Genomic DNA, 18,669 nt, shown 5'->3' with positions numbered 1-18,669 from the left:
TAGGTTTGAGTTTGTTTCTAAATTCCATTTAAATCTCCTACCTGAAATTCAACCTTATGCTAATCATACTCTCATAGTAGCAAGATTTTTAAATACTATTATAATCAGAAGAGTAACAGTGTAAAAATGACGTCTGTTTACTGCAGAGATCTAATCTTCAGTTACTGAGTTAATTTGAGCTGTATCAACATACATGTTAGAAAAAGTGTGTTTGACATTTTTGGCTCTCAGTCTTCTAAAGTTAAGCATTGTGTCAGAGAAAATACATTATCAATTTTATACACAAAATAAACTTGATTGCTAACCAAACTTCAGCTACATAACACTCATTACTGCTGGAAAAGCACATGACAGATAGAGTTTGACATCTCAAATTAAGAAACACCTGTCCAACAGCTGAACATTTTAAGTTACATAATAGGGAATCAGAGAAATAAAACCTGCAAATCATTTTTTGATTTGCAGGTTTTATTTCTGGCTACCCAACAGATTCTCCATTAACATCTACACTTTCAAAAAAACCAAACTGTAGTTTAAAGCCCTGCAAGCACCCAAATCCCTGATAGTGCAAGACGACTTTGTTCCTATTTTTCAGGGGTAAGAGATAAGTCATCTCAACTGTGCCTCAATTGAAGGGTGAAAAGCACGAGGGATAAGCCCAACAAAAATTGCTCTTCCACCATTGCCCAAATTAAGAGGGTAGCAGCAGCTCCTCTATTCCCCCCTGCCATTACGTGTGAAATGAAACAGCAGCTAATGTACTAGTCACTGGCCGCATGGATAAACACCTGTTCTCATCAAGTTAATTATAATAAAAAAACATTGAAAGTGTAGTCACTGACAGACAACTCTGCCTCTTAATTTCCTGAGGGAAATAATGCTGCAGTTTGGGTTTCTTCAGTATATCACTGTCAGTGCCAGACCAGATTCCCAAGCAGTCCAAAGCTTCTCAAAAAGCAAGCAGCAGCATCCCTTCACAGCCATTTGACAAATGAAGATCAAGAGGTTGTTTCCAAAAGGTAAACTGGAAATGGGAAAGAAATCACATGCTCATGCATGAGGGAGAGAACAGGGGCAAAGCAGTAATTCTGTGATGGCTGAAACCAGTCTCTACAGAGTTATAGAAAGAAGTTTGCTTGCTGTCAGAGGCTTGAGAGTGCCTTGGGCAAACACTGGGCTGAGCACAGGAACAGCAATACTCAGACTAGCCTTTCACTGCTGTTCAGATGAAGAGTTTGATAACCAATTCCTATCCCATCACAGATCAGACAAACATTTCCTGGCTCCTTCCATAGTGGAGGGCAGAGAAGAGAAGGGAAGAACAGTTCTTCTGCATTCAAAGCATTACTTCTGTGAAAGAAGAAAAAACACATCCGAGTTTTTGAATGGCACTGCTGAGGGTGAGGGCAGGCAGCAAAGCTATTACCCACATGAGGCAAGGCTCCAAACCCTGGGTGCACCCAACTGCTTCTGGTAAACACTGTAAAAACAGCTAATTAAACTGTTCCAAGCCAGTAGGTCATCTGGCCTGACCCAGAGAGCAGAAGCTGCAGTGTCACACAGCAATTCTTTAATCAAGCCTTTCCTTTGTTTGAGGCCACTGAGGCTCCTCTAGAAAGTCCTCTGAATCCAAGTTACAGCACACAATCAGCACACTGGCCTGATGGCTATTTATCCTATCTCTAAGTGGTGATGCCTCTGTACTGGTTTCAGTGCCCTGCTGTACTGCATAGACTCTGGATGTTGTCATACTTCCTGCTAGATTAAGAATCAACTGACTGCTGTCAGAAGCCTGCCTTTGCCCCTTACAGACCAATTCAGGGAGCTGTGAATTAGTCTGCACCTTAAGTTTGAGCTTCTTTGGGACGGTAACCCCTTTAATAATTTTTGTCACTTTTTTTGTTCACATTTAATTCTTTCCAGATGATGTTGTACAGACAAATATTCCCACCAGGGCTTTATGCAGCAGCCACCTCCCTCAAGTCTATGCACCACTGAAGAAATGCTTGCTCCACAGGAACTTCACTATTCATATAACCAGGGGAAGAAGAGATTTGTGGCAAAAGAATCTTAGCCACAGTGAAGGGCATTCCCAACACACACTGTGGCACAGATACCATTTTTAGCTCAGGAGAGGGATCCCCAAGAGAAGCTCTGCTTCTGACACAGAATGTGACCCTTTAAAGTTAAGAAGGATCTTACATTGTCACTTTCCTTAGGGATGTCCACTCCTGCTTTAAGAATCTGTTCTTTTGCTCTCTTCACTGGTACTTAAATAAATGCTGTATATAACTGAAGTTGCTACCTCCTTACCCATCCACAGGTTATCTTTAGCTCAATAGACAAACAAGAAATACAATGAGAGCTGCAGGAAGAAAGCAAGTGCGTAAGTAGCAGACAAATCTGCAGAGCAGTATTCAGAGAGCTCCAGCTACAGTCTTTTACAGAAGGGGTGTCTTAATATAAAAAGCCAGAACCATCTACTAATTAAAATCCAAATTCTTCACGAAGAAAGAGTTTATTTAATCTAGCAAGACAGACTGTGTTCTTTCCTTCTGAATGGAAAGGTTAAATCCTTGGGAGCTTAGTAGTGCTAGAGTAAGAGCACTGAATAGTGGAATAATAGACAGCACCCAGGGAATGCGGGACATGTCTACACAGTGCCCTGCAGCACTGTGCTGCATTAAGAAATAGGTTTGTAATCCTGCCCAGCATCATGCCACACTAGCCAATGCAGAGGAACAGACTTGGATCATGAAGTCACACTGAAGGCTGAGAGGGTTCCCCACATCTTAGGAAAGGGGTCTGTTTGTGGGTTTTAGAAGAAAGCAGTACTTTGTACACACATTAGCATAGCACAGAATGAAACTATTGCTATGGACCATAATATAGATCACTCTTTCCAAACAGACTTGTATTACCAGACGTGGGAGTGCTCTGGAAGCTATTTGATTATGGAAAACTGTTCTAACAAAGCCAGCCCACTCACTGATCCCATCATAAGACAACAGGTTTGACTGATGCACTTGCTGTAAGAGAAATCTCAGGGCTGCATCATAACTGTGCCAGCAGCTGCAGTTTAGAGAGCCCTAAACTCAAAGACACTCTCCAAGAAGACTTGCTCTCAGCCACTTGCAGACTTGCAAGGAAGAGAAACCACTGCTAGGCAGTGGAAGGTGGTGGCAAATAGCAAGACACACCACAAAAAGCCCCATAAGACTACACACCCAACGCAGGGTTAACATTTTTCATGTTCATATTAATCTGTCTGAAACTGATCCCGTTTAAAACCTCAGCAACCTTTTCTAAAAAACTGCTTGGGGGAAAACTATGAAGAATGCAAGTCTCTCTCAGCCCATGGCAACAAGCCCAATGGCACTAAGCAGCAAAAGAAAGTGTGCAGATTACCCAATAGAGCCTGTTGTTTATGAAGAACAGATCACAGCAGGTTAAGTTCAGCATGGAAAGGGAATGGCATTTATGCAAAATGCAGCATAACAGCAAAAAGGAAAGTGCAAGTCTTGGGAACAGAAATTGGTTTTAGTCATGTCCAATTTTGCACAACAGTACATGATCACACTTTTATGCAATTAATCAAATTACTCCTACCAAACAAACATCATATGTTGCAAATAACACAAATTTTATCTGCGTGCTTATATTACTGTGGGCTAAGTGCAGAGAGCTTTTCCTATAGGAAGCAATAAACCCCACAGACTCAAATATGAAGAAACAGCAATTCCAGAGCAAAGCTACCTTTTACAGTAATCCTATCATGCCTGCAATGCCACCAGCTCTCCCATGCTGCAAATCCATGCCACATTTTTACATGTGTAAATGGTGCTAAAAAGGGATTTGTTAAGATCTTTGCAATACACAAGCTCCCAGAATAAGGGGAGCAGCACACATGGTGCATAGAAAAAGTTAAGAAAACCTATGAATTGACAGGTGCCTGCTCCCCTTCATGCAGTACACAAAATCTGTTATAACTAGCCACATGCCTACAAAAACTGGCCATCCAAGCAACAGAATTGGTGGCAGCACTTCTTTTCAGTCTAGATTTTACAGACAATGAAAAAACCCACGGATTATACAAGTGTTTAAGACACAGAGGATGTCTCTAACACTGGGTTTAAATGCAAGACAAACCAAGGTTTTTGTCTTCAGACCCTTCTTCCTCTCACCCTTGTTGCTACATTCAACTGCAGCGAAGCAGGAGGAGATAGGCTGAGCATGGTCTCCTCTCTGCAGCCACTGCCCCATGCAGCACACGCTGCTTGTCACAGAACATCAGAGTAGCCGTGTTCTCTTCACCACTCTATAGCCTCATCCAATTTACATTGGAACCAGCTTCAAATTCAGTTTTGTACTGTATGCAGTTCCACAGCTGGAAAGGGCGGTCTTGATCGACTTTCAGCAGAAAGAGCCTCACTTAATGCTGCTTTCAGTCATTGCTGCTTTCAATTTAGCTTCTAATCAATAGGATAATGATAAACCACTAAAGCAACAGTTCAATCTGGTTAAGACCAAGCAGGTTCTGTGAACATGCAGTTACCACTACCAAATGCAGCTCCCAATCCTGTGCTGTTTGTGTTTTTCACTCCTGCAAAACTTTCAAGAATTTCCAGCAAGTAATTAGACAAAAACCCAGATCTTTTGAAGTCTGATGGCAAGGACAATGATGTAGGCCTGAACACCTACTGTGTATGCATCTACAAAAAAGAGGGTCAGCTCAAGATCTGAAAGAAAATTATCTGCATCTTGAGTGAGTGCTATAACAATTAAGACATTTAATATTCTAAATATATTCATGCATCTTTGTTTCCCCTCTGAGAAGAATTTTTCTTCTACCCAAAATATTCCTCCAATAACAGTAACATAGAAGGAGGAAAGTTGTTGAAAAAATTTCCCTAACCAACTCTACATGCAGGGTATACCCTGAAGAGTATGCATCTGCTTAGATTCCTGTTGGGATGCGGATTCAAGGTTGAAGAGCACTGTGGGTGTTTTTCATAGAATCTTCATTGAGAGATGCTGCTGTGTTCTGGACTTCCCGACTGAGATGTTGGAGTCTGGATGGAGCAACTCTCTGGGTACCGAACCAGAATAAGATAATAACAGTTCTGAGTTGACTTCAGCAAGGTCTCAGGGACTTCGAGAACTGGCCTACACAGCTCCCCTGCAGAGCAGAACCCAGGGGTGGGTGCCAATTGTCTGCACAAGAGATGCAGTATCCAAACCACCTCCACCAGATGAAATTGATGAGTTGCTGGAAGCAAAAACTGTTTAGACTGTTCACCAAAATTCTAATTTATACATCCTTTTAAAATCAAAGTTTAATTAATTTGGACCAGAAACTAAAGGAAATATTTGTCTCAAATGCAGATTGAAACCAGTTAGCTTCCTCAGACATTGTTTTTCATTCACACTTTATGCAGGGACAGTGACCTTAAATGCTGCAATATAAATGAAGCTGGTTCCTGAGGTATGTGGAACGTGGGGTATTTTTATGATCCAAGGAATGATATGAATTCCAGTTAATTCCAGCTACAAAGAGATCAGAGGCTTCCTTCATCATGCCAGGTAAAACAAAAGCATTTCAGTGTTCACAGATAGGATTGAATGGAGGAAGAATGTGAAATATCACTTGGCTGCCAGCTGAAAACACACTGTTTTTGTAAGCAGTTTCATGCTGCCCCTCCACTTGCAATCCACACTGGCCAGGGAATGTGCAGGAAAGAGGTCCAGCAACTGCTCTGCAATCCAGACACCGGTACCAACCTTGCAAACAAACCTGTCTGAAACAAAGCTTTATCAACTGCACTCTCAGTCCAGATTATTAGGATAAAAATTTCGCCCCTACTTTACTCTCTGAGAGGTTGATGGGCAGATGACAGAGACACTGCAAAGTCAGCTTTCCTTCCCCATGTTTTCTTGAACTATAAAGTTTAACATGGAACACTTAGTTGGCCCACTGCACTAGGTTTTATAGGTATTCCCCTCCAGTGCCAACATAACCTGAGCAGCTCTACACAAAATAAAATTTCAACATCTAAGAGTATAGTTGGACTGCAAGAAACTGCAGACACCTTCTCTCTTCCCCCCACCTTCCCAAGATGGTCCACACTGTACACAAATATGATGCCGCTCCAAAGAAGTATGTGGAGTTGGCAGGATGGATAAAACTTCTCACTTCACCATTAAAATCAAAAACAAAACAAAAACACTCCCACACACTAGATAATGGGAGTGTAATGCTGAGGGGGGGAATAAAAATTTTTGGTGGGTTATCACAAGAAAAATCTTTCCTCTCCTCTTCCCCCAGGCATCACAAAGTGTTTGAACCAATCCCAAAGCTTTTTGTCTTTCTCATCTTTTTGAAGCCAATATTGATTATATTTTGGAATTTCTTTTTTTACCTTCAAAAGACTTTGCAAAAAATAACTAATGAATGTTAAAATTTCTCTTAGGCACAAGATCTCTAGAGTAGTGTTAGATATAGGGAAGCTAAGGCAAAAGAAGTTGTGTGATTTACCTGAGTTCACAAAGTAGAGGTCATCAGGGTTGCAGGATTTTGGCATTTTGAGATGCATGCCAAACTGAGCAGATAGCATACCCCTCCTACCTGTTAGGAAACTGCACATGAGCCATTTTTAACACCCAGTTCAGTTAGCATTGGGACACTACTCAGTAAGCTAGCGGTAACAGAACCAAGTATCACTCTTCATTTCCACCCTGCCTCAGCAAACTACTACTCTCAAAATCTCCTTCATAAGAGCTTTTTCTTTTTGCCATACTTCAACTTCTCTGGAATTCTGTATGACCTCTCCCAGTCCCACTGTTTCTGAAGGATCCTCATTGACCAGGACTAACTCTTCATTTTCCATAGGTATTAAAAGCCAACAAATCATAAGCCTCCGCTGCTACCCCTGCCTGAGGTAACTGCTTATCAAGAGAAGCAGCATTATGAAACACATCTGCAATCCCAGTACATCATTTAGTTTCAGCAAGCGAACAGTGAAAAATCTAAAACTCAAACAAAGCAGTCTCAATCACCTCTCTGCCAGACCCCCAAACCACAACAGGGCACAGAACAGGAAAGAGGAGTCTGTCATTAACAAGTACACTGCAGAGTGAAGGCTCAACATACCACTCTTTTTTTTTCTGGGATAGATGAAGCACAGGTCCAGCAGAAGAAGTTTGGTCTACACTGTTCTGTGAGAGCCACAGCTTGCTTTGCAACTCATCTTCAGGGAAAAAATTGACCTCCCCTGCAACTTGTTTTTGTTTCTGTGCTATGCTGGATGTTGATGCCATTTGTTTCTGTGCTACATTGGAGGTGGATGCCATTACATATGTATGTGTCTTAGGGTATGGTGACCAAATCAAAGCTTCCGGTTGGTTAAACAAGTCCCCAGCTTTCAACATTTTCACATAACCAAGTCAGAGCGAGCACCCATGCTGCTATCATCACTTAACTTATGCCTTAACAGTGAATCTCCTGCAGTCACTGGGAACCTGGCTGAAGGAAGCCAACAGAAATTTTACCTGCGTGAATGATCCATCCTCATTGCATTCAGGGATGAAGACGGCTTCCTGGGGCTTCTTTGCCTGTTCCAGTGCTTGAGCTCTCTCTAATCGACATTTGCTTTGGCCAGCATCTACAAAGATGAAAGCAAAACCCACTTAGATTGCAAACACCATTTGGTACACGGACAGACCCCAAGCAAACAAATACAAGGCATCAAGGAGCACTGTCTGTACATTAACGACTTAGCTATGGAGTTTACACTCACAATCCCAAAGACAAATATGAACCTAGACAATCAAACTATGAGACAGGAAATGAAGAGCTGCCTGATTTACTAGGTTTTTATGGTCATCCAAGAGCTCTGGAAGCTTCTTCCAACAAGTGCTGGAGCACAGTGTCCATGAAGTGAAAGGTCTTCCCAGAGGGAGTTATGCTTCCGTTAGTATTAACAGCCTGAAACTGGATGCTGAGCACAGGCCAAGTAATTCAGGCCCGGAAGCGAGCAATGTGAAGAAGGGATTGCCCCAGCAAACCTCCTTCTCTAAGCAACTCACAGTAAATGCTAAAATAACTAGCCACCCATCTGAACTTCCACCTTTGTGCAGTTCAGATGAGGTAGATATGCCACGGCCTGTGCTTTTCTGAAAACCAGCTTCTACCTCTAGTCCCAGTGCTTACAGTCAGGTATGCATTAATACTTTCTCCTACTTTGCTTCCAAGAAAAAACATCGCTTTGCAAGCAGAACTTGCAGGGGATTAAAAACTCAGCTCTGCAGTTATTTCAGATGATGGCAGGATGTAGCATGACCTTAACCCCTTCCAGGTCCAGCTCACTGTTACAGAGCACAGACCCAGATAAGCCTAACACTGATGACTGATGAGTCAAAGAGGAGAGTTCTGCCCTGCAGAGATACAGATTGACTCAGTGTTTACATTTAAAAACACGATGTCTAACAGTACAGCTGTTCAGTCTAGAAAAAGAAGAAAAAAGCACACATCTGTTTCCATGGGGCTGACACAGGGACTAGCACCTTCTTCCTTCTCTGATGAATCCACTGACTGAAATATTTTCAGTGCAGGAACTTCAAAATCTGATAATTGGAATCCTTCAGCAGCACCACAGAGTGATTAAGGTTGAATTCTCACTCTACCAGGCACAGAGATCACAACATTTAACAAAAAAATTCCACTGGATCCCTGAAGATCCCATATTCTGCTTCACAGATGGCATGAACTTCAACAACAAAATCACCAATACTAGCACTGAATTAGAAAGCCAGTCTGGCTTCTCAGATCAACTGAATTCACACTGCATATCAAAAGAAGCAATTTCCATCTAAGCCTATCTAGATGCAGAAACGAGTGACATGGCTATAAATGGTTTTGATAAAGACATAGAGCAAAGCTTTCAAGCAGAGTCCTTTATTTACACAACTGGTGACACAGGAGACTAAGTTTCCAGTTTGCCAACATAGTTTCATTTTTAAACACATTACATTACTCCCCAAGAAGGATTTCGTAAGTCTTCTGAAATTATGGAAATCAAACCCTACTCTTTGGAAAAAGTCATTATTCATAGCATTAGTATTCAGCATAGATGCCTGTAGCTTAGGCACTGGGTCAACAAAGCAAGAGTGCCTGTATCAACTCTGCCACTGACCCACAAGTTGGTCACCTCACCTCCCTATGACCTTGTGTCCCTTCTGATCCTATGTCACTCATCTTTAGACTCTAATTTGTGGGGTGTTTGCACAATACACTTAGCACATGGAGCTTTGATCTCAGGTGGACCTACTATGAGCTTGTATAAAGAGCAAGACTGTTATTCACAGAATGAGAAGACTTTCTTGAATAAAATTTACATTTAATTTAGAGAAGCAGTATTTGGTTTTCTAATTAACCATGATATGACCTCTAAAGTAGAATTTCCTTTTCTCCTGGTTGCCAAAGTGACCAGATGATCAGACCTTGTTTGCACACCTCCACTGGAGGATGGTCCTGCCAGCCGTACTGACCCTTCCAACACATGCTTGTTCTTTCAGCTGAAAATGAAGCACTGTCAATGCTGTTAAATGGAACACCTAACCATCACCTGCAGATCTCCTGTTCAAGCTTAAGAGTCTAATTTGCTTGGCATGACATAGGACATTATTGCAAAACCAGATGGTGTGTCTGCACCTTGTTTTATAGCAAGCTGTCTGACAAGAAACACCTTCAAGTTCTGCTCCATAGGAGACAAATAAGTAGCAAAAAAATCAGCAGAGATTATGCAGATCTGCACGTAATAAGGAAAGGGGAAAGAAACAAAAAAAAAAGAAAGAGTTGTAAATTTCTCACATGAAAATCAAACCACAGATTCACAAATGAGAGTGTGTTTTCTAGTCTCTCCATCTGAGGATACAGGACTGCATACAGGCATATGTGGTTCCTCTCCTGAAGATAAAGAAGCATAAAGCATTTCCACATAGCATCTACTTCAGTGCTGGCACCCTCACACCTACATGACTGAAACTGGATGCTTCACCACATAGCTGGTAGGAACAAACATGTTGTGCTATCCCCTGTAGTATAAATACATTAGAAGCCCAGACAGAAGAAAACTAACTCAGATCTTTGTCCAATTTGTCTAATGAGCAAACACGCATACAATCAAGCCCTTATTTTAAGGAGAAGATAATATAAACATGTTACTGCTAAGGTGACTATGTCTCTCCTAGCAATTTTAACTGGCCTTCATAGATTGAACTCTACTATCACACCGTGTAGCACACCACCACTACGCCACTGCGTTTAAGAGCTCATCACTGTTGCAGCATCCTGTGTTGCAATTCAACCCTTGGCTCAAGTGATGTCTCTTTGCAGATTGTTGCTGAAGGGTAGAGAAGACAAGACAATTTTTCTCCTGTTCATGAACGCTCAGCTCTGATTACTTCTCCCATCCTCCCTTATTGATTTCCAAAGGCCATGCCCGTCTTTTCACAGCCTTAACTTGGAATAACCACATATATACCACCCTGGTTGGACGGGTGTGTGCATACTGCTATCTCTTTTGTCTGTCATTTCACAGTTCAGTACTAGTAAAAACAGTGCCTTTAATATGAACATTTACCAGTTTTGTTTTTAAAAGGACTGTCAATCCTTTTCTTCCTCACTCTGCAGGCTGGTATTTTTATAATGTTTGCATCAGCATGTGATTTCAGTGGGATGACTTCACCTTGCTATTTCTGCTTTGTTAATTAGAAAATGTAAAATATTACATAAGTGCCAAGAAGTAGCTGCCAAACAGCTCACCCCAAATCAGATGCATTACAAATTTTACTAAAGCATGATGTTATGATGTAGATTCACATACCCTATTCTGAATTTCGATTGTTAATCTGAGTGTTTCAGAACTTTTTCTTCCTTCTTAAAAATGTTCTCTGGGGTATCAAACACCAAGCTTATAAAACAGAATACCACTAATACATTTCAGTTTCATGATCCAGACAAAATAGGAATTTCTCCCCTCACATAAGGCGAAAAATCTAAACAGGGTGACTTCTTTAAAAACAAAGCCATTTAATATTTTAATTTTAAATATCTTAGGTCAGATTTACTGCAGCTCAGATAGTTGCCTTTTAAAGAAAATTATTTCTTGAGTTGGTAGCTGGCAACTAGATTGTGAACTACAAGTGATGTTTTTGACATCTGTGGCCTAATCTGCAGAATGCAGAATCACAGAATCATCTAGGTTGGAAAGGACCTTGGAGATATCTAGTCCAACCGTTCAACCTAGCACTGACAGTTCCCACCTACAGCATATCCTTAAGCTCTAAGTCGACCCGACTCTTGAACACCTCCAGGGATGGGGACTCCACCACCTCCCTGGGCAGCCCATTTCAACGCCTAACAACCTGTTCTGTAAAGAAATGTTTCCTGACATTTAGTCTAAACTTTCCCCAGTGCAACTTGAGGCCATTCCCTCTTGTCCTGTCGCTTACTATTAGGCTAAAGAAGCTCAAACCCAGCTCTCTGCAGCTTCCTTTCAGGGAGCTGTAGAGGGCGATGAGGTCTCCCCTCAGCCGCCTCTTCTCCAGACTAAACCTCCCCAGTTCCCTCAGCTGCTCCCCATCAGACCTGTGCTCCAGACCCTGCACCAGCTTTGTTGCCCTTCTCTGAACACACTCGAGTCATTCAATGTCCCTTCTGTAGTGAGGGGCCCAAAATGGAACACAGTCATCAAGGTGCAGCCAAATGCAGGTGCACATAATTTTCGATTTTGCAATGAAGTTGGCTAGTTACCATGGTTGATCTTATCCATGAACAGTTTATTCAAATGAGACCACTGTGTCCTTCATAATATACACAGTGCGCTCCTGAACAGGCCCCAAGAATTCCAGCATCCTCTCTTCAACAGGCAGAGGCAGTTTTGACACTAGGCATCATGGTATAAAGACCCAAGCTATTCTACTAACATAAAGTAAAACATCAAGACATCCACACAACACTAGCAGTAAATCTATATGATGCAACCCCCAAAATCTAGCTATTTAATTTAAATTCTACTTTGTTTTTATCAAAAGCTCAAAGGGCAAAAATTGATCCAAGCAGCTTGTGAACTATTTTTAGTTTCATTAGTTAACTGTCTCACATACAGTCCAGGTCCCCACCAGGCACGAAGCAGTCCAGCTACACTGAAGTCAGCAGATTCATACCCATTTACTCCAGCCAATGATCTTTGTCTTTGCATAAAACAGGAAAAAAAAATGGAACCTGAGCAAACTACAAACACATGCCCATCTGTCCCACAGGGAGTCAATCATTCTTCACTCTCCCCATTGTTTTCCACTTCATTTCTGACAAGTCCTATACCTGGAATCTCCAACAACATGCTTTGCTCCTCCTTTGATACCCACATACCATTTCTACTCCAGAGTTCCCTAAGTTATTTGTAGCATACCTAAAAACATGACTAAACTTGCAAAGTGATTGAAAGCATCATTTAAGATTTTATTGACTAACTGCTGCCAAGGAGGGACCCACTCCCTTGACTAGGAATAAGAAAGTTCAAAGACAAAACACATGGATCTAGAAAGTGGACTAAAAATTATTTCAAAATACTATCTCCTGTCCAACAAGAACCGTAGGTGGAGGAAAAAGACTACCTTCAAACAACCCCATCACTAGGCAGAAGGAGACTTCCCTTCCCTGGACATTAGCCAAAGTTGTGTTCACCTATGTGTCCCTGGAGAAAGATTGAAGATCCCTGTTACATTTCTGACCAGTTGTTTACAGATAGCTTGTTCTTAGGTTTATTCTACATAGTGACTTGTGATCTATCAGAAGACTTCGAAAACCAATCATTACAAATCTAAAGGGAAGTTTTTAGAACACTCCCATCCCTTTTTTTTTAATTCAATAGGCCAAACAAGTTCCTAGAAACCAACCAGTTAACAAAGAAATGTGTTTTAAGTCACAGATATCCAATGCACCCTAACAATCACTGCATGATCTTGACAGCTTGCCAAGACTCATTTAACAAGTATTTGTCCTTCATCCCTGCAAAGTTTTGAGCAGAACTCTTATGTGACATTAGATCTTAAGATGTCTGCTAAAAGATCCAGGTAGAAGTGCTTGGCTGCGTATTTCACGCACAGTTACACCATCTGGAACTATTCTCTGGATTCTCATCAATGAGGCTCCATTTGTCATGGATGCCACAGTTTGATCATTTTAAGCTACTCCTGACTTTTAACCCTTTGTGATGTGTGAGTGAGGGTTCGGAGGGAGTTAAGATAATTTAGCACTGAAGGAATTTCATTGAAAAGCACATGAGGAAGCTAGCAAGGAGCAAGAGCTGAATAAGAGTTATAGTTCCCAAAGGGCTGGCAAGATTTAATCTTTAAAAGTCCTTAGCTGAATCAAAAAGGTTCTGTTCACACTATAGAAACCATTCTGTTTGCCTTGGCACAGTTCAAGTTCAAGTTATCGGCATATGAAATTGGAAACCTATGGTAATCTGGGGTGCAAAACTATGCTTTGCTGTCCACAATATACTTCCTCTTTACCTTATTTTAGTCACCTGGCTTTCTTCCCACCTCAGAGAGGGAAGCACAAGTTAGAACTGCTCATTTCATAAAGATAAGTTGTTGGATACAGTATCTATCACAACTGCATGTGACTGAGCTCGATGGCCCATGGATCGATCCCTTCCAGTTCTATAGTAGTTCACCTGTAGAGCATCTCAATCATGCAGAAGGAATGAAAGCCATTCAGGGTAAACCTGGTGCCCTACTACAGCAGAAGGTACTCAAACACTGCTGTTGATACTTTCCTTTGTGTGAGTACAAGATACAGACCTGGCTAACCTCCTGTAGTAGTTAGGCTCACCTATCTCACCTGTACTTGCCAAGAACAATGATCTTTATGAGCAACTAGAGGTCATATTCCTAATGCAACTAGAAAAACAGAATACCTTTCAATAGCAGCACAGAGGGAAATAACCAGAAAGGTTAAATTTGAATGTGATAGTTAAAAGAATATTCCTACTTCCAGTGATTCATGGGACTGTTAATGGGTTAAAACCAAGACTTGGAGTTGTCAAACACTCCCTGGTTATTAGGTACTGTATAGTACTACAGAGTAAGAGGAAAAAGGAAAGGAGAATGTGAGTAGTTTCAGCTAAACGTTATGGCTGTGTCAGAGAGCAGAAAGGAAAGTATGTCTTACCTTGCTTAAGACAAAGTCTTCAGTTACTTCTTTGGGACTCTTTGCAATCACGATATACAGTAGGCTGTGTAGTTTGGCAGTCAACATTTTCTTACTTCCAGAAACAGACACTTTTGTACATGGAGGTAATACATTTCAGATCCCATGTTTTAAGTAACTGAACAGTGCCAGTTTACATGCCATCAGCCATGGAGTTGCTTATCTAAGCCACTCTGCTCAAGTGTTGAAAGCAAAAGCAGGACTCCCACCCTACCACTTCTTATTGTGACACTCAAAAATGTATCACTTGCAAGGACAGTTCCAACTGCTTCTCAGGCCCTGAGAAGAAAGCTTCTGGGTTTTCAGTACTCAGAAAGCAGCATGATTCAAAAGGAGAGAAGCTGCCATAAAGCAACCCAGCAGCGATGAGGAAAAAAAATTAAAATCATACAAGTAATCTTTTTTCCAATAAGAAACTGTCTATAAAAAGAGCAATATTTGGGGTCATGCTCATGATTCACCTGAACTAGAAAGCTTGTCAATACATTGAGAAGGGATTTCCATTTTAGGACACGTAATTCTGACAAAGAGATATTTTAATAATAGTAAAAAAGCTTTTATAAACAAAAGCTAGGCTTAAACATACACCTATTTATCCTTCCACCGGGATTTTAATGAGTCTCTCCTGTCACTTTAACCAATTGCTAAAAACATCTGTGCCATTTGCCCTCTGATACAATTGTGTTCTCAGAAAATGCACTCAACTTGATTTTTCACTTCACTGCAGAAGCAAAACATTTGTGTGACAAGACACCAATATTCCTTAAAAAAGTTTCAACTTCATCTTTGGACTATGCTGAAGAAGAGCTGAATTGAGAAACAATATTCTCACTTAAAAGTAGATGTAACAGCAAACAATCAAAAAAGAGGCCATGTAAAGCTTTGCACGCATTCCGTCTTCTTAATTAGCTCAGCACAGAAAGGCTGTGTACATCTGAAAAGGGACTAGATGTCTAACATGCACTGCACATTCTTCCCCACTGCACATTCCTATCACTCAAAGGTATCACAGTTCCTCACCAGCATAGGTAGCAAGAAAGAGCTGCTCTTTCAGGATTTGATTTTGCATTTCCATGGGGCCAGCTCCTTCAGCTCTGCAGCCACATATTCTGGCCTTTTTCAGTGATGTGTCTAGCTTCTTTGCCTTCTTGCATTGATAATTCAGTCTGTTCTTACTCCTGCCACCTAAACCCAGACTCAGATACCCATGCTCACATGAATGTACAACTCCAATCAGATTACTCACAGAGCATGGTACTAAACTCAAGGGTCTAAGAATCCAGTTTCTTATGAGGTAGGACTCCCATTCTTCCCCTCAAAGGCATTGAAATCCACCTACCTTTGCACCGGCCACGATGAGTCACACTCAGACTTGACTCCCGGCATTTGGCTCTCTGGTAGTCGCACATTGACTCGTATGTTCTGCCATCAGAGGCACAGAGGGGTTTGGACTGGGACCTGGAGCAATGCAGGTTACACTGAGGGTCTCTGTCACGGTCACTTATTAAAAACTGGAGGAAGTGAAAAAAAAAATAGTGGTTTTGTTTGTTTTCCCAAAACAAAACAATTGTATTTTGTTTTTATGACAATAGCAATATGGTCTATAATGCAGTTTAAGCTACCTACCAAAGCTGACTTTGCCTGAAGGGGACTTAAAATGAAACACATACATCTTAAACAAAAAAAAAAAAGAAAAAAAAAGAAAAAAAAGAAAAAAAAAAAATTAAGGGTCTTTGCCATTCCATTTTCTTTAATAGAACGGAAACATTACTCACTCTGCCTCACCTCTGAAAACATAAGATGTGCAAAGCCAAACACAACCCACACAGGAAGGGCAATACTGAGTCACAACAGCCCAGATTGCCCAGCACCCTGCCACAAACAGCATCTGGTACTAGACAATTTTAGTCAGAGGTGCAAGAAACTCATCACCGAGGACAGAGGAACACAAATAACCTATCAAGATTGGCCTTGGTAGTTGAACCATGGATGTGGCCAGCTTTATATCACCAGTTATTTGTTAAAGCATTACTTATGTCATCTGTGGATACCACCTGCAACAGCATACCTGCACACTTCCAAAGCCACATTTTGTTCTTTCCCAGTGACATCCTGCCCAGCTGGCAACTGCATTCCATGCATCCCACAATCTAATTGCACATGATATGAAAAGCTTTTTCCTTTCAGAAGTCTGAATTTGTCATCTTTCTGAATAAGTCTTCTTCCCAAGCATTCAGTCCAGATGCAGCCTGTTTTGTGTAAACTCTTTTCTTGTCAGTCTCTCAATGTGAACCACCCCAGTTTCCCAATTCCTTGCCCAGAAGACTTCCTCTGTGCACCATCACTGCTGTTTCCCTTCTCTGAAGACAGCTTGGATTCTGCCCTGTCTTTTGGAGATGAGGAAACCCCATTTTCTGTCCACTTGTTCCCTGCAAATCTCAACATCTGGCAGTAGTTTACTGTGGTACCCTCAGCTGTACTCTGAGTTGGCTATAGGGCAACCCAGGTCTCTTTCTGAGAGTCATACTGTCTTCCTGAGGACCCTGACTGCCAGTCCTCTCCATAACCATTGGCATAGAGTTTCAGCAGGACATGACAGTAGCAGCTCCTTCCACTTTCCATGCTACCTGGCTTAGTGGTTAGTCAGTCGGATGATTAACTATTATCCAAACCCAACCACCTGCTCACAGGAAGATTTCAGGGGACTCTTGAAATAAGTCCCATGAGGATTAAGCAAAGAAAAGGAAAGTTAAACCTGCCTTGCACTTCCCCTTCCCAAGCTCCCATCTCTTAAGCCTCTTACAAGCCTGGGGGGACCAGAGCTGCTCTCTAATACACCAATATCCCAGCTTGCTGTCAGAGCAGGTACGAGCTCAGCAGTTCGGGGCTGGCTGGCAAGTGGACATTGACTGACATCCTGCCTGCATGCACAAAGCCACGGCTCTCCAAGTGTGTTGATAGCTGGATGCCTTACAGGGAAGTGTGAGTCACTGCCATAATCACCTTGGTGTTACAGTTGCCTACAAAGCTGTCTGCTCTATGCTTTGAGGTTAAAGCTGTTGAAAAAACATTGCCTGAAGCCTAGTTTGGGTTGGTTTTTAACCACTCCAAGAACATGCATCTCTGAAATTTGTTTTTTGACATTTAAAAAAAAAAATTCTTCACCTTCTTTATCTCCCCAATTAAATGAGATGAAAAACAATTGAGAAGTTGCATAGTTTCATATAAAAACATATTAACTCTGTACTGTTGGATCTTTTGAAGACTCATGCATTACTAAAAACCCTATTTAAACATGACAGCTGGGAAAAGTAAGCAAGATCTGCACTTTTAATTTCAGTGGGGCAAACTTTTTTTAAAATCTCATCTGTCAGAGACTTGCCAAAATTTGTAACAGCACGAAGTTTTTAAAATGATTTTGTTCCTTTTCTGCAACACTTTCTATAACCTGGCAACACCTGTTCCAAATGGGAAATTGGAAAATTTAAACCTGAAGGCAATTTTAAATGGTTTATAGAGACCTGGAGTAGACTATAAAAACACTGTAAAGCTGGACCAGATTTTTGTCCAGTTCTTGTCAGGGGTTGGAGTATCACAAGTTAGCTTGGAACAGGTCTGGCTACAGTAATGTCTTTCTGTAGCCCCCAAGGTGCAAAGATCACCAGTGACTGTAAACACACAGCAAAAAGCAGCAGACTGAAGATGCTGAAGCTTCTTCCCAGAGTGTGATGTCAGAGACCCTGAAAGGCTCTCAAGGCTTTTCAGCTGTCTGTATAAACAGACTTTAAAAGCAGAGCTGCCCGATAGCACAGTATAGTGCACATATAGCGATTAAGTATTCAGTTAAACACAGAAGCCATTCTGGTTTAGAAGGAATGCATGCATCTGCCATTTATCACAACTTTGAGGGCTTGAGCTACTGGCATGAGACTTTTTGCCAATTCCTTCTGTCAGAAGCTGAGTTCCACAGATCAGAGTTATCCAGAGGTGCACCAAAAAAGCTATTGATTCCCAGCATGAAACCAAATTATTAACTTACTGAAAAGTCAGCTTGTATCATGAAAACTCCCCTAAGCCTTCTGCAGCCTGTACCAAAATACTTAGTATAGAGGGGACTTGCAGGCCAGGAATGCCCCTCCTTCCAGAAAGGGCATCTCTGAAGAATAGAAAATCTTTCTCAGGGCTGACAAATGAGCTAAACCTAAGGCTATTGAACAGCTTTCCTCCAGTGCCTTCACGCAGAGGGATGAGGAGGAACAGCTTGGCATTGATTAATTATGAGGGCCTGAGAAAACATGCAGAGCACCCCAATGCAGTCTATGAAGCTCTTGCCTACCCAAATTAAGCCGAGAACCATGGTTTTATATATATATCTGTCTCTTATACACATC

General features: G+C 41.5%; 1 protein-coding gene across 3 annotated transcripts in view; it reads right to left on the bottom strand.

Moving 5' to 3' along the window:
- Positions 1-18,669, bottom strand: part of SMOC1 (SPARC related modular calcium binding 1) — a 129,206-nt gene that overhangs the window by 75,689 nt on the left and 34,848 nt on the right. For all 3 annotated transcript variants that reach the window (XM_026849909.1, XM_026849910.1, XM_026849911.1), the window contains exons 2-3: positions 15,618-15,789; positions 7,549-7,661 (exon numbers count right to left, since the gene is read on the bottom strand). In XM_026849909.1, the coding sequence (XP_026705710.1) occupies positions 7,549-7,661; positions 15,618-15,687 (183 nt within the window). In that variant the 5' untranslated portion in view covers positions 15,688-15,789. The remainder of the gene's footprint in view (positions 1-7,548; positions 7,662-15,617; positions 15,790-18,669) is intronic.

The sequence above is a fragment of the Athene cunicularia genome (genome assembly GCF_003259725.1).
Source record: "Athene cunicularia isolate RWA chromosome 5 unlocalized genomic scaffold, athCun1 chr5_part1, whole genome shotgun sequence".
Classification (NCBI taxonomy): Eukaryota; Metazoa; Chordata; class Aves; order Strigiformes; family Strigidae; genus Athene; species Athene cunicularia.
Note: the sequence above shows the minus strand (reverse complement) of the source record. Positions and strands in the feature narration are given on the sequence as shown.